At 40.9% G+C, this 14,963-nt stretch overlaps 1 protein-coding gene across 3 annotated transcripts in view; it reads left to right on the top strand.

The window, feature by feature from the left end:
* The window catches only part of lig3 (ligase III, DNA, ATP-dependent), a 19,260-nt gene continuing 4,297 nt past the window's right edge, over positions 1–14,963 (top strand). For 2 of the 3 annotated variants that reach the window (XR_005695925.1, XM_040032494.1), the window contains exons 1-15: positions 1–177; positions 1,781–2,361; positions 3,500–3,628; positions 4,326–4,544; positions 4,654–4,805; positions 4,932–5,098; positions 5,834–5,911; positions 6,733–6,901; positions 8,997–9,152; positions 10,097–10,228; positions 10,345–10,424; positions 12,629–12,716; positions 12,794–12,871; positions 13,002–13,125; positions 14,777–14,919. Coding sequence is in view for 2 of the 3 variants with exons in the window: in XM_040032494.1 (XP_039888428.1) it covers positions 1,809–2,361; positions 3,500–3,628; positions 4,326–4,544; positions 4,654–4,805; positions 4,932–5,098; positions 5,834–5,911; positions 6,733–6,901; positions 8,997–9,152; positions 10,097–10,228; positions 10,345–10,424; positions 12,629–12,716; positions 12,794–12,871; positions 13,002–13,125; positions 14,777–14,919 (2,268 nt within the window). In the remaining variant the exon portion in view is untranslated. Of the gene's footprint in view, positions 178–199; positions 370–1,780; positions 2,362–3,499; positions 3,629–4,325; positions 4,545–4,653; positions 4,806–4,931; positions 5,099–5,833; positions 5,912–6,732; positions 6,902–8,996; positions 9,153–10,096; positions 10,229–10,344; positions 10,425–12,628; positions 12,717–12,793; positions 12,872–13,001; positions 13,126–14,776; positions 14,920–14,963 lie in introns of those variants that run through there. The other variant, XM_040032495.1, reaches the window with a different exon arrangement.

Genomic DNA, 14,963 nt, shown 5'->3' on the forward strand with positions numbered 1-14,963 from the left:
TCTCAATCGAACTACTACAGATTTCAGTACTTTTATTTTTGCGGAGCCAAACCGGAAAGGCTTTGCATATTTAAATTGCAATTACGCTGACTTAACGTCGCTGGGCTGTTGGCTAACAACAATGAGGAGTGCTAGCAGTTTAAAGCGTCCTATTACCGTTTACTCGGCTTCTCTAAGGTACAGTACATAAACACGTGTAGCACTTTTAGCAGCATGTTAAAGTATTTGTGATAACTGGTGTGCAGTCTATTAAGTCGACGTGATAATTTCCTTCGAGCGTAGAACAAAGTGAGCATTGCTAATGCTAACGTTAGTGAGCATATCCACTTGCCTTCGTGTCATCAAACTTACACGTCGGATGTTTTGGAGGTGCGCTTAACGTTAACATTTAAAAATGCACGTTTGTGTAACTGAATAGGCATGCTGTTTTGGGTTTTTTTTTATTTCAAATATGCCTAAATATTAAAATAAGTCAACGTGTACTTTGTGTCTTTTCCAAAATCCTTTATTAGCCTTGAACTGAAAACATTGTGTTGCATTAAAGTCACTACAGTAAAGAATAAACAAGATAGAAAAACTGTCCAGTGACACTCTAGAGCACTTTGATACATCTGTGTTCGTTAATCCTTTAAATTTTAGCTGTTTGCCATTATTCCAAAGCTCATATATGACATGTTTTTTGTTCTGTCTAACAGGGTAATCCGTGTGCTCTTTTGTTTTTTGTATATTTGTGTTAGAGAATTGTAAGGTCATGTTTGTATGCATGGAGCATCCTGACCTTTTCCTTGTTTACTGCCTACTGAAATCTGTGTAATTTATCGTCGAAATGTAGGGCTTTTTTTTAAACTTAAAAACTCTGAATGGAGCCACAGAAGATATTGGAGCCTTATAAAGAAGGCTACACAGCCCATTACTATAAGTCAGCCTATCAACGTTACTAATAGGTGGAGGAAACAAAATTCTTTTCCCACATGCGGCTACGCTGCTGCAGCCTAGTTATGCTTATCTGGAACTGTTAGTATTTCCATTATGATAATGCCATTTGTATATAATTTTTGTAAGTATTATTTTTTTAATCTATTTATTTTATTACCAACAAAATTTTTTGAAATTCAAAAGTAGCCTATTTTGACAATAAATAAAACATATAACAACACAATAGCTTTAAAAGTAGTAAAACAAACAAAAAACGACAAGTCTAAGTTTCATTTTGTGGGGTTTTTTTGTTTGTTTTCCTGTTTGTTTTTTGGATTCGTAGTCCATTTCTTCAGGGATTGCTAATTGTTTTGTCAAAGCCACCTGGAGCCACAAGAGCGGGATCAAAGAGACTCATGTGGCTCCAGAGTCGCACTGATTTAGGTCAGCATTGCATGAAATAACTCAGTTGTGTCGTTAAAAACATTTTTATATGAATCTTATGTAAGTGCTGAAATATTACAAATAATGTTTTGTCATACTGGCCCTACTAGCTTTCCATTTATCGTTAATATTTTGGATTATACAACTATAAATTGTATTAAATTACCTTAAAAAGGGATCCAATGTAATAAATTTGCCTTTATGAACCCTGCAGAAGCCCTGTGAATGTGCAGTGGGAAGCAATGTTACTGCCTAACTGGAATCAGGAAATTTACACTTGCAATGAATGCATAACATATTGCTGAGTCAGTGAACCTTTTATTAGAGCTGTTAGCATTAGGTTTTTTTTTAGTATATTGACGTACCTTGTATTTAAAAGAAAGCTGTGTGATTAACCATTATATCCTTTTGCTTTTTTTAGGTTCTGAACTGTTCATCATTGCAACTTAATGCAGAAAACTCTCATTTTATTGCTTCAAAAGACTATCTGCGTAGTCCTAAATCCCAGTGGAAAACTTGTTAGATGTCAGAAATACTTCAGGTTGTGTAGGGCCTTTTCTGTCTATTCATGTGCTGAGCGTCTACCTTTGTCTTTTCATGAGTTACATTTTACAAGGAAAATCTCTGCATTATCCTCGGTATCCCAAAAGCACAGTCTTCTCCCAAACTATCCTCCCTGGCTTTTTCTGCATCAAAGTTTCTCCAATCAGCCGGATATGGCAGATCAGAGGTTTCTCGTTGAATATGCCAAACGTGGCACAGCAGGATGTAAGAAATGCAAGGACAAAATCCAGAAGGGAATAGTGCGCATAGGCAAAGTTGTGCCAAACCCTTTCAGTGAGTCTGCAGGGGAGATGAAAGAGTGGTACCATGTGAAGTGTATATTCGAAAAGCTGGAAAGAGCCAGAGCCACCACGAAGAAGATCGAGGATATCACCGACCTGGAGGGCTGGGAGGAATTACAGGATGCTGACAAGGAGATCATAAATAAACACGTTTCAGGTACAAAAGCCACTCAAAATGTAAATTTCACATTTTTAAAATGCTTTTTATGCAGAAAAATTGTCTGTGAACATACATTTATTGTATATTTAAACCCTTCTACTGCTCACAGGCAATATTTAAGCCTTGGCCAAAGGAAAATTTTACCCATTATTGGAATCAGATCAAGCTCCTGTGTTCATAAAGTCAACAGTCAGTGAATCTCAGCTGCAGTGCGCTTTTGATGTGACCTGATCTATTCTTGAAATTTCAATTCACAATCCCGCAAATCAGTTGAAGTGCAGCAGCTGACTGATATACTAGTAGTATTGTGAATACATGTGGGATACTGATATGAAACCAGTGGTGTGGCTCACATCTTCTCGCCTAGTGTCAACTTACTTGTTGTACCCGTACAGATAATTAGATGGCCGTTCAGTGAAGGCATGGCAACATGTTTACTTAATGTTTATCAAGTGAAAGCTGCAATAATGTGTCAAAAATATTTGTCAGTAATTGACTCGCCCATTTATTATATATTTATTTATAATTAAACTGTCATTAGGGAAAATGAGATTTAATTTGGATTTATGCATCTATATTAAATCTATGCAGGAGCAAACTTCTTTGAAACTCTACGATGTAACCTGATGTATGCCTTCCTGGAAATGTAACTGAACATTATTGTAATTGTGAATTGTTTTGATTTTTTTGTAATTGACTGGAAGACAGTGGATCAACTTGAAGCCAGAAACTCAACAGCTAGCATTTTGGTTGCAGTGCAAAAGAGACACAAGTATAAATGCTGTAAGCAGCGTTGGGTACTTGCGTAGGTTGTGTATAGATTTAGGGCATACATGCAACTTGTGCTTTCTTTGCTTCTCTTGAGGAAAATGATTAATTTCCTGGTTTCCTTGTGTAGGCTGTTAAATGCAGGTTACAGGATAATGAACAAACAGCCATAAAGACTGTAGGCATGTCCTGGCTTATGTATTCATATAGCATTATACAGCAAACTCTTTGATATGTAGTCTTGTGACAGCTAGGTCCCATACACATCACTTATGTGTGATCTCACTAGTATATTGTCAACATTAAATAAATAAGTTAGGGCATCTCAGGTCTTCTTTCTTCTAAATCCACTCGCCTTGTCTTGCAGACTTGATGGCCAAAGTTAATGCAAGTCCAAAAAAGAAGGTGCAGGCCAAGTTGAAAACCACCGGTCAGCTGATGGCTCCCCCCGCTGACCCATCTGTCAATGCGCCAAGGAAGTTTTCAGGCTTCACTGGTGAGTTATGTCGAAATTCAAGTCACTCAGAAAAAAGAAAAAACAGTCCTTATTAATTATTAATTTACACGCGTTAACATGCAAAGAATTCACAAGATAGTCACTAGCAGTTGTGTAAACCAAATACACACATCACTTATATGCTTCTGGGTCTTTTGTATGCATAGAATGAATGTTGTCAACCTGCCAGGGACTGCAGGTGGAAATGAGCCTGTGAGGCTAAATCTGGCAGTTTTCCATAATGGACCTAAATGCATACGTTAATTAAATTAAAATGAAAACACTTTAGAAAAGTAAACAAACTTATGTGGGATCTTTAAAGCGGTTTTCTGTTAGTAGTTTCCCTTTGGAGCTTATAGCTCAATTACAGGTATCCACAAGTCAGCAAACTGAAGCAATAAACAGGTGGAAGCAAAACTGCTTTCATATTCCCAGTGGTGATGTAAGCCACCAGTAATAAACTGGATTGAATAGGCAGGGAAACTCGTGCACTACAGTCTGAGGGCCACGGCCAGAATAGGAATAAAAATAATATGAATGTGGCGTGCTCTGAAAACAATGGTTTCAGCCAGTATCAGTGTTGTAGAGAATTCGGGCTTAAGTACAAAGGCTGACATTTTTCAGAATCCACTCCGACCCCTTCATAGTGATCAATAAATCATGGTCTCTGCACTGTTCCCCTTCACTCTCCTTACAGCAACAAAGGCTGGCAGTTCTAGCAGCAGCCCTGGGGCGTCCTCTTCCCCTGCCAAAGCCAGCCAAGGCAGCGCGCTGTCCACCCAGCTCTGTGACCCCCAGCACAAAGACTGCCTCTTCAGAGAGTTTCGCAAGCTCTGTGCCATGGTGGCCGAAAACAACAGCTACAATACAAAGACGCAGATTATTGAAAAGTTCCTCAGGAAGGGCACAAGTGGAGGTAGCTGTCTCTCTCTTATTTTTTTTTTCTACCTTTTTCTGTATATAGACAAAATCCAGCACGTCATCTTTACATTTCTGTGAATTTTCTCCTTTGTCTTCCATCCTAGATAAGTTCCACGGCGATCTTTACCTGACTGTGAAATTGCTCCTGCCGGGTGTTGTGAAAAGCGTCTACAACCTCAATGACAAGCAGATTGTAAAACTCTTCAGCCGCATATTCAGGAGCAACCAGGATGACATGGTGCGCGATCTGGAGCAGGTCTGTCGTCCATAAATCGTCACTCTTACAGTATTTCGGTGTTCGAAGTGGACAGACCCTTAACACGAACGCAGAATTACAGGCTCTTGACATCGTGTCTGTTTTTGTTTCGTTTTTCCTTTTAAGGGTGACGTGTCTGAGACGGTGAGGATGTTCTTTGATGAGAGTAAATCATTTCCCCCGGCTGCCAAAAGTCTCCTTACCATCCAGGAAGTGGACGCATCCCTGACCCGACTTTCCCAGCTGACGAAGGAGGATGAGCAGCAGAACGAGCTGGAGGATATTGCCAAAAAGTAATAAAACACATAATCATTTTTTATATCAGTCAGGCTGAGTGTTAAAATGTTAAAAGATATGGTAATTCTTACAAATAACCCCAATAAGGCTGACCTTGGTGTTTGTAGCTGCACCTCTCCACGTGACGTCTTTGCTTTACTGCCTGTGAAAGTTCCGATAGCTCCGTAGAAGCAGGAAGACGTACTTAGAGATTTCATTTTCCAGTATTTATGGTACAATTATTTCCTTCCACTTATTTTTTTTTTTTTTCTTATGGCTTTTTCTATTGCCTGCATTTGTGTACTTTTCCCTCCTTTCTCGATTGCCTGCCTCGGGCATGTCTAACACAAACGCGTACATTATCCCAACATCTTTATTTGACATTCTCCCCTCCGCTGCAGCAGACACCAGGCTATGTTTGTTTGTCATAAATTGCATCTTGCAAGCTGTAAACAGACATGGACATTATTTTTTTTGCTGTACCAACTAAAGGGTTTGCTAGCATACTATAACATTAATAGGGCAAAGCAAGTAAAGTGAACTTGCAGTGCTCAAGTGTTCGTCTTTCAGCTGCCTCTAACGAAGCAGGTTCTTTCTGAGGTGTGTGCAGCTTCCATTATTCACTTTAAGGCATTTTAATCCAATCATTTTATATTTGTCATTTGTTTGCTTTTAGATTTCGTCTTCCCGAAATGTTGTAATGCTTCAGAATTTGCTTCACAGTAATAGTCTGAATTTTCCCTTCCCTACAGATGCACCAGTAATGACCTGAAATGCATCGTTCGCCTAATTAAGCACGATTTGAAGATGAACGCTGGTGCTAAACACGTGTAAGTATCTTTGGATTATTTAGTTATTCTCTCTGAACATGACAGAGGCAGGTTTATTTTACGCAAAGATGGAAAGTCTGAATAGTGAGGCAGTTGCTTTAAAGCCGCATTAAATCTGCATTCTCTCAAATGACCAGAAGAGGGCAGCTCCTCCGGTTTCAAAAAGTCAGTGTGAAGAAGGTTATGGAAAAACTACCCTGTGACTCCCATCATCCGTGTTTCTGTTCTTAATCTCTCATTTCAATTCATTTTGATCACAATAACATCATTTTTGTAAATTATGGTCGTCATTAGAGAGAAAAAAAGGACAAAAAAAAGTGCACACCAGGATTTTTGTGGCTGTTGGGCAACGTTATGGTGACTATGACCATCTTGTCTGTGTAATTTATGATCTTTACCAACCTTTCATTCTTTGTGGTCATAAATTATACATTTCAGGTAAAGATATGTGGGCTTCTGTAAAAATAAACGTAATAAATCAAGGCTACAGATGCACTGAAAAAGCATAATCCTTGATCCTACAACGAGGGCATCTGTTAGGCACTGTTATGCTGCGTGAAGGCATTTAGAGAGCAGGGGTGCGCAGTAATTTTCCCAAGGGGACCACATGACAAACTGGGACTGTTGTGAAGGACTTTACCAGTAATTCATAAAGAGACAAAATTAATATTGAGCAGAATTGAGTTCAGCTTATTGCTCGTCCCTGCCCTAGAGAGAAAGGACACTGCTGTGTTTCCTCAGTCAGATGCAGGCTGACCATCATGTGATCTGTGATTTTTATTTTTTTAATAGCAGCCTGTCATTGTTGCCTCTTTATGCAGCTTGGATGCAGTGGATCCAAACGCTTACGATGCCTTCAAGGCCTCGCGCAATCTGGGAGACGTGATTGAAAGGGTGTTAAAGAATCAGCAGGAGGTGTCCAATGGTTCAGGACCTAAGAAACTCCTCACTATCGAGGCCTCACTTATGACCCCTGTCCAGCCCATGTTGGTAAGGATTCCTAATAAAAAGTGTCAATTTATACAGTACAGATGCACATACACACGGTGTTTGTCTGCTTCTTATCTCTGAGTCTTCATGTGAATGCAAAGCTGAGGTGTTTGAACCACAGTGATGTAAAAAAAAAAGAAAGAAGAAGAAGAAGCAGTCACATTTAAAAACTATGTGAGCTAATTCAACTTAATTAACTCAATTAGGGAATAGAGGGTGTCTGTCATCTGACCTTTCTGACCTCATAAATCACACGAGACACACATGCACAGTACAAAATTAAAATATTTACATAAGTATTAGGATACTTTTCCCCAAGCAATGGCCTCATTTATTTTGCCGATTTATTACACGTGTCAGGGGACGGATGTTACCTGTGGAAATAAACCAGGATATAAATTAGGGATACAGACACGGTAACAAATTAAAAGGAAAAGTTAACCCCTGACCCCGGTGTGTGTTAGAGGGAAGTGACGCTACAGAGGAATATAAAGTTGCCTGGAGTGATCACCTTTAACCTGTGAGGAAGCAGCTCTAGCCTGGTGGGAGTGGTCTATAAGAGGATTGGGTTAATCAGGGGTTTGATGAAAATGATGTGGATCCTGTGCTGCAGCATTCACAGCCTTCAGATGTCAGCCTAACTGAACACCAGAATATGGTCACTGTGTCGTACTTTGGTCAAAGGCAGCGAAGTCGTCGTAGCGCATTTCGGTACTTCCATGTTTCTCTTTAAAATAGTCTAGACAAACATCTTGTTTGTAGCTTGAGCTCTGGGCATGCCTCAAGGCTTCTGCAGCAGTAAATCTTGCAACTCGTACTTTTGTTTGCCGTGGTTCACTGCAAAAACATCACAATGTAGTGATCAGAGGTGTTAAATCTGATGTGTGCTCAAAGGCTTTGTGCAGTTGTGTATGCAAGGAAAAGATGTGGATTACAGAAAATCCTCAGTTTAGAAGGTCAGCTCTTCTGTCTGTCGTCATTCATCCTGAGCAAAAGTACTTTTCTGTGCAGCGGTCGTTAAGATGGCCATACATCAAGTCTAAACAAAGCAGTCCCAACTTCACACATTCACTGAGAGAACGACTGGCTATTCAGCTGAGTCACTCTGTCTGTTTGCAGCCTGCTTAAAGATTTAGCATGAGCCAAAGTTTACTTTATGTTAAGTTAAAATGTCTGAATATTTAGAGAATATAATGGGTTTTTTTTTTGCCTGATGGTTTGTTACTCGACAGCCAGACACGCAGCAGCTGGATCCTACAGATAACTCTGCACTGCAGACACGTAACTGTCCCCAACCCATCCTGAAGTGCAAATATTAATTCAGCATGATTTAAAATGTGTTTTACAGACCATTAAATTGCACATTACACAACGGCCCTTTAATTACACCAAATAAAAGAAAATGGAAGTGCGCTGCAGCTATCCCCGCATCGCATTTTAGGTTACAAATGATTAGCACAGGCCGTTCTCTAACGATCCACAGGCGAGCAACTTCGGTGTTATTAGTTTTAACTTTGTTCTCCTAACATGAGCTGGCAGAAGATGAAGCGCTAGATCGTCTTTCAGTGGATACAAAATAGTCATTTAGGTTGGTGTTGTGTAAATGAGTAGTCACTTTGAAGCCATGGCAATAATAAATAAATTTTGGCCATCTTCTGTCTGTCCACATCATGTAGTTGCCTGCAAAACTTCCTAATGATTAAAGAAATTCAAGGTTTTCTAATGAACCAGGTGTGCTGCTGAGGTTCCCAGCAACAGAAACCCTGAAAGATCCCAGGAGGAGACTTAAATGTCACCGTTTGCCCTCTTTTTGGCGTATACGGACATAAACTTAAACCCCGAAGTTTTACAAAATTTCATCACCCTCGTGGTTTCGAACTTGGTGATTCTCACAAAAATAACTGCATGTTTTTATTAATGGTCTCATATTGTGAAGGAAATTGTTGAATCTACTGTTAATCCTACATGATTGATAACCTTTTTTTCTTGTTTGTCGTCTTAAATTGGATCAACCTGAGGAAACCTTTCATGAAAAGTAAGTTCACATAAAGCAATTAGAACTTCAGAAACGATTGTTTCCTTGTTGTGGTTTCAGGCGGAGGCGTGTAAATCCATCGAGTACGCCATGAAGAAATGCCCCAACGGGATGTACTCGGAGATCAAGTACGATGGCGAGCGCGTGCAGGTCCACAAGAACGGAGACAACTTCAGCTACTTCAGTCGCAGCCTCAAACCAGTGCTGCCTCACAAAGTCAGTCTTATCGCGCACATGCACAGACAGCACAGATGCAAATGTGCGGGCTCCTGGTCCGTGAAGCTATTTACTGATTAATATAACAATGCTCATCAGGATGCAGTGTGTTCAGGTTTGCCCCGGCAGGATTAGCAGCTTAAAGGTATTTTCCCAGCGTGAAATTCAGACATTTCCCACAGTGATTTTCCAGCATTTGCTTTCTCAGCATGATGCACAGAGACTTAAACGTGCAGGAATAAATAGCTCTGCATCATGTTCATTAGCCCTTTGAAATTGCTTCGGTGCACACAAAACACACTTCACAACAATCATAAAGAAGAGGATGCCAAGCATGGCACAAGTTGGAAAAAGCCATGTAGCTCTTGTGCGTGATGTATACACACCATATTTTTCCAGGCTTCTCATGTGGAAGTGCAGCCTATGCTTTCTGAGGCATTTTAAAGCCTGGTACTTGTTTTTATGGTGTCTGCGGTCCACTTTTAGTCCTCTAGCCTGAAGGCTTCAGACATTTTGTCTTGAGTGACCGTCTTGTCATTGCAGCCCATCAGCCAAATGGCTAATTATGCAGCCTCAGCCGCTGTAATTAGGCAATTTATGTTAATGCTAGGTTAACATTCTGTGGGGGTGGGAATGGAGTCTAATTACAACAGTCCAAGGTACCTAATGTTCTTTATTCTGATGAATGATAACGGCGGAGAACTGTTTAGATCATCCCCCACAGTGTTATAAAAGAGGATGGTGGGTACAAGCCTGAACCACGAGCATCAAATGTCTCATTTGATCTTTGCTTTTTAAAACATTTTTTGGTTGAAAATAATGCACTTTATTAATGAAACCTATTGTTTTTACAGGTTTGTGCTTGTTGTAATAGTTGTTGTCACATGGTATTTGTTTCCACTCAGTAACTGAGCTCCCTGTGTGTGTCCGTGTTGATGTTTCAGGTGGCCCATTTCAAAGAATACATCCCTCAGGCTTTTCCTGGTGGCCACAGCATGATACTGGATGCTGAAGTCCTCCTAATTGACACAAAGACCAGTAAACCCCTGCCCTTCGGGACCTTGGGTGTACACAAGGTGAGAACACTGCAGCCACTTTATGTTCTTTGTTTTGTCACACAGCTTTTTTTCCTTTCTCCCTCTTGGCTTTCTTGTCACCCCACAAACCTTCCTCTCCTCTCCTCTCCCTTCAGAAAGCAGCCTTTCAAGACGCCAAGGTGTGCCTTTTTGTTTTCGACTGCATCTACTTCAATGGTGTGAGTCTCATGGAGAGGTAATGCTCTTTCAATCCATCCTTTGTCTCAGAAATGACTTTGCACTTCACTGTGCAGAGTAACCCCTTATGGGGATGATGCAAGCATGTCGTTTTTAACATTAATAGGCTGCTCTGTCCTTGTGGTGTGCTCACTCGCTGTTATGTGGTTAATTTGTGGTTTTATGGAAAGATTTCACTTTATTTGCAGGCCTTTTTTTCTAACGAAAGAAAATAATAACTTATTATCAGTACTCGAGCTTGTATGTCTGGAACAGGGGACTTTGAAATGATTAATGAAGGACACTGAGGACCAGTCTTCAGCATCTAGTGACCTTCAAATTCACATCCACTTGAGCAAGAGTAGTTCATGTAGCAGGGTGTCTGAGGATCCTTAAAAATCAAAATGAATTTATGCAAACCTCAGAACCAGAATCACATTTATTTCCAAGTGTTAACACAAACAAGTAATGTGACTTTGTGTAACAGTGGTGCAAAAGAAAAATTACAATATATAACGGCTACTTTCAGCTGCTCCCTTATTATATCGAAGGTAGCTGTAGAGCAGGTCATGTACTAATCGGAAGGTTGGGGATCGATCCCTGCTTCAGTCTGCATGCCTAAGTATCCTCATACAAGATGCTGAGCCCCAGTTTGCTGTCCACTGTGTTCATCCAAGTATAAATGTGAGTGAATGTTTGATACAAAAGCACAAAATCATGCTTGTGTGCTCAGGTAGAGTTTGATTTGGTACATACTTTTTTTTTTATGCCTTCCACAAATGGATTTTTCTTCCTCGCAGGAACGAACCAGAGATCTTCAATTTGTTGGACAAATACTTAAGCTGTTCTTCTATAGAGGCACTATGAGAATATATAAATATAAATTTTCAAATGTATATGGAGTGCAGCGGAGTCCAATGTGCAAATGTTAATGGGCTGAATAAGCATAATGGTGTGTTAATGGAAAACAGTGATTATAAAGTGAATCAGCGGAGGAGGCTTTGTTGAGCAGTTCCGCTGCAGATGGAAAGAAGCTGCTGTTTGAATGCAGTGAAGTATTGATCCCGATGGGTTTGCAGCTTCCTGCCAGAGGGGAGTGACTCAAAAAACTTTATGTCCAGGGTGAAGCCTAAACCATCCACTTCACTGGGCATGGAGCCATGGGCCTCTCTCTTCTATGGAAACTTCAGTTCTTTACTTTAATGATTCGGCTTCAAATGTTCCTTTTTGATAAAGCTTAGAGTTATGGCTTGATCAAGTGACCTTGAATCCTTCCTTAGTTATGCTCCTATGGGCACTGACTACTGGGGGACTTCCCAGAATGCACTGAGCACTTCTCCAATACTCCCTCCTGCCAGAGGGGATTGGCTCCAGAATCTGATTGCCTGGCATCAGAGAGTTCATAAAAAGGGACCTTTTATAAGTCATAACTAGCTTTGACTAATCACCTCTCTCTCATGGTGATATGAGCGCCGTGAGTTTACCCACAATGCACTTTTTTAATGCCCTCCTGTGTACGATCAGACAACAGATTAAACATCCAGACTTCCAGTGCTTATTTCCTCTAACTGTATGTAATATAAGTTAAACGGTGAAGTTTTCCTATTAAAACTGTGACACATGTAATGATATTTATGCTCAGAGTTGCTCATAGAAATAATGGTATAAAGTATAAAGTTGATTTACACAGAGCTTAACTGTGTTTTCCACTCCTGAGAATTTCGTTGTACCTACTAAACTTATGAAGTTACTCTCAAAAAGTGCTGCACCCACCCTTAGATACTTCAAAGGCCTGTAACTGAGTGTTTTCGTAGTATAAAGGTAAAACTTTGAATGCCTTTATTGAATATACTTAAAGTTAAAAGATGAAGCTTCTTTCAGCCGCTCCCTTATTCACAATGGACCGCCACAGCATAGGTGGGCATATTTTGTTTTGGCTGATTTTATCTGGTATCCTAAAAATTACTGTACCAAAACATTGGCTGATTCTGTGGGGCTCAGCTGGGAGGCACTAATTGATTCTTCGTAGAATAACCCAGCAGCACAGCAGATCAGGTGAGGACTATAAAGAGCAAAAATGTGGAGGTGGGGATGCAGCAGAGGATTTTACTCGTGCGAGTGGAGTTTGAATCTCAGGCAAAGCCAGAAGTTTACAAACTTTTAGAGCACTGCGGGGAGAAAACGTGGATTTTCACGTGTCCGCTGGCTTTCTGTCTTCTTCAGGCCTCTGTGTGAACGCAGGAAGTTCCTGCATGACAACATGGTTGAAGTCCCCAACAGGATCCTGTTCTCAGAGATGAAGCACGTCACCGTAAGTATAACTGTGAATGCGTCTTTGTGCTGTATGCGTACACATGTTAAAAACGTGTGCGTCTGTGTGTGCGTCAGAGAGCAGGGGATCTGGCGGATATGATAACTCGTGTCATCAGGGAGGGACTTGAAGGTCTGGTGCTAAAAGACGTAAAGGTGAGGTTGGCTGATTGATGACGGCGTTTGGTAATCAGATTTATTTACTGTTCAATTTCTCAAGTTATGCTTAAACTGTACGTGTAGCTGAAACATTGCGATGATGAGGCTTTATATCTGCGTGTCTCAGAGCACCTATGAGCCGGGGAAGCGCCACTGGCTGAAAGTAAAGAAGGACTATTTGAATGAAGGGGCGATGGCGGACACAGCTGACCTGGTGGTGCTGGGAGCCTTCTACGGGAAAGGCTCAAACGGTCTGTAAAGCCTTAACCATCTGCTTCATTAGGCATGGAGTCTTTTCCCATTCTTGATGCTTTATTTTATTCACCCTGACAATTCTGTTTCGCCATAAAATGAGGTGATTTAAGCCATTTTCACACATTTAATGGATCACTGAACTATAGACATTACCCAACAAAAGCACATGTGGGAATGCAAAGACCTCGTTGCACTCTACTATCCAAATAGAGCACTTTTCTCTGGTTTATTTGTGATTTTTACATGTTTTAAAAGTAGAATGGAGGCAGAGCCTAAAGCTGTCAGGGCCTCTCTTCTGTGGAAGCTCCAGCTTGTGTTCAGGAGACAGATACCATCTTTACTTTAAAGATTAGGCTTCAAATGTTCCTTTTTGATAAAGCTTACAGTTATTGGCTGGATCAGGTGACCCTCAACTATTCCTTAGTTATGGACTCAGACTGCTTGGACATTTCCCATAATGCACCGAGCACTTCTCCAGTCGCCTCTATTCTCTCCTGGTGTGGTTAAATGCCGCTACTGCATGCCATTAACTTTTGACTGATTTCTCTTTATTTTGTGGCCTCTTTCTATGCACTTTTTGTTTTGCGCCCTCTTGTGGTGGATAGCTGTTCCTGCTTCCTGTTAAAGGGGATTTCTTTGTTCCTACTGTCACCAAGTACAGGCTTATACTGGGTTGTCTGGGCTGTAGTCTTTATCTTCCAGTACGATAGCCCACTGAGACAACTGCTGTTGTGAATTGGAACTACAAAAATGGAATTGAACTGAACTGAAATGAAATGTCTGACGCAGTCAGGACATTAAAGGCCTTTAACAAAGTGACATCTGATTGCGATGACCTGTGCAGTGCGAGTACAGCGTGTGTGTAATAGTCCAGTTAATCCACACACGCTTCAGTCAGGCAGCAACTTTTCTTGAACAATTTTTTTTTCCAGCAGTGAGAATTAGTCTGATGCGAAATCTCTCCTGCTGTGTGCCGCAGGGGGAAAAGGACAGCTTCAGATGATTTCCTGACTGTATTCTCCAGACATTTGTTGGAGTTCATGTATGAAAACAGCTTTGAACGGTTAAGACAGTTTTACTTTTGCCCCCAACTTTTAATGTTGCTGTGAAAGACGGGGTCAAGCCTTCTGCAGGTGTGACACTTCATGTTCAGCCACAAAGCGAAAATATAAATACAAGATTCTTGCATGTATTATGTTGAGATAGGATGATGAAATTAACAAGACAGCTCCGTTACTCTGGGAAAACATAACCAAATTGGAGGATTTCATATGAAAAATGTGCAGATACAGGCTGTTACATAAGGAGAAGATGCCAATGGGTGAAATAGAGAAGCAGGTGGGATTTGAAGCAGGGGCCATTGAGGAGGCTGGCTAATGAGTGTGCAACAACATAACAAACACAACGAGAAAGGTACAAGTTTTCAAAGCGTGCTTAATGAAACGACTCGTGTAGTTGAAAACGAGCTAATAGAGCAGAAACAATAAATCAGATGAAACGCTTGTCGTAAGAGGCTGCGGGAAGTGAGTGGGAAGGAGAAAAATAGATAATTTGAAGAGGCAGGTTTTGAGAAGTCGGTGCTGGTGGAGAGACTATTCTGTGGGAAGCAGTTCTCCTAATGCTTGCGCGTCTTCTTCTACCCACCAGGGGGCATCATGTCCAGTTTTCTAATGGGCTGTTACGACCCAGACTCCAAGAAATGGTGCACAGTCACCAAGTGCTCCGGAGGCTACGACGACGCCATGTTGGCCAGGCTCCAGAAAGAGCTGGATGTGATCAAAATCAGCAAGGTCAGAGAGAATCCACTTAGAGGTTAACCAGGAATATTGAGCTG

This window comes from Simochromis diagramma, unplaced genomic scaffold, assembly GCF_900408965.1.
Source record: "Simochromis diagramma unplaced genomic scaffold, fSimDia1.1 OVJJ01000216.1, whole genome shotgun sequence".
NCBI lineage: Eukaryota > Metazoa > Chordata > Actinopteri > Cichliformes > Cichlidae > Simochromis > Simochromis diagramma.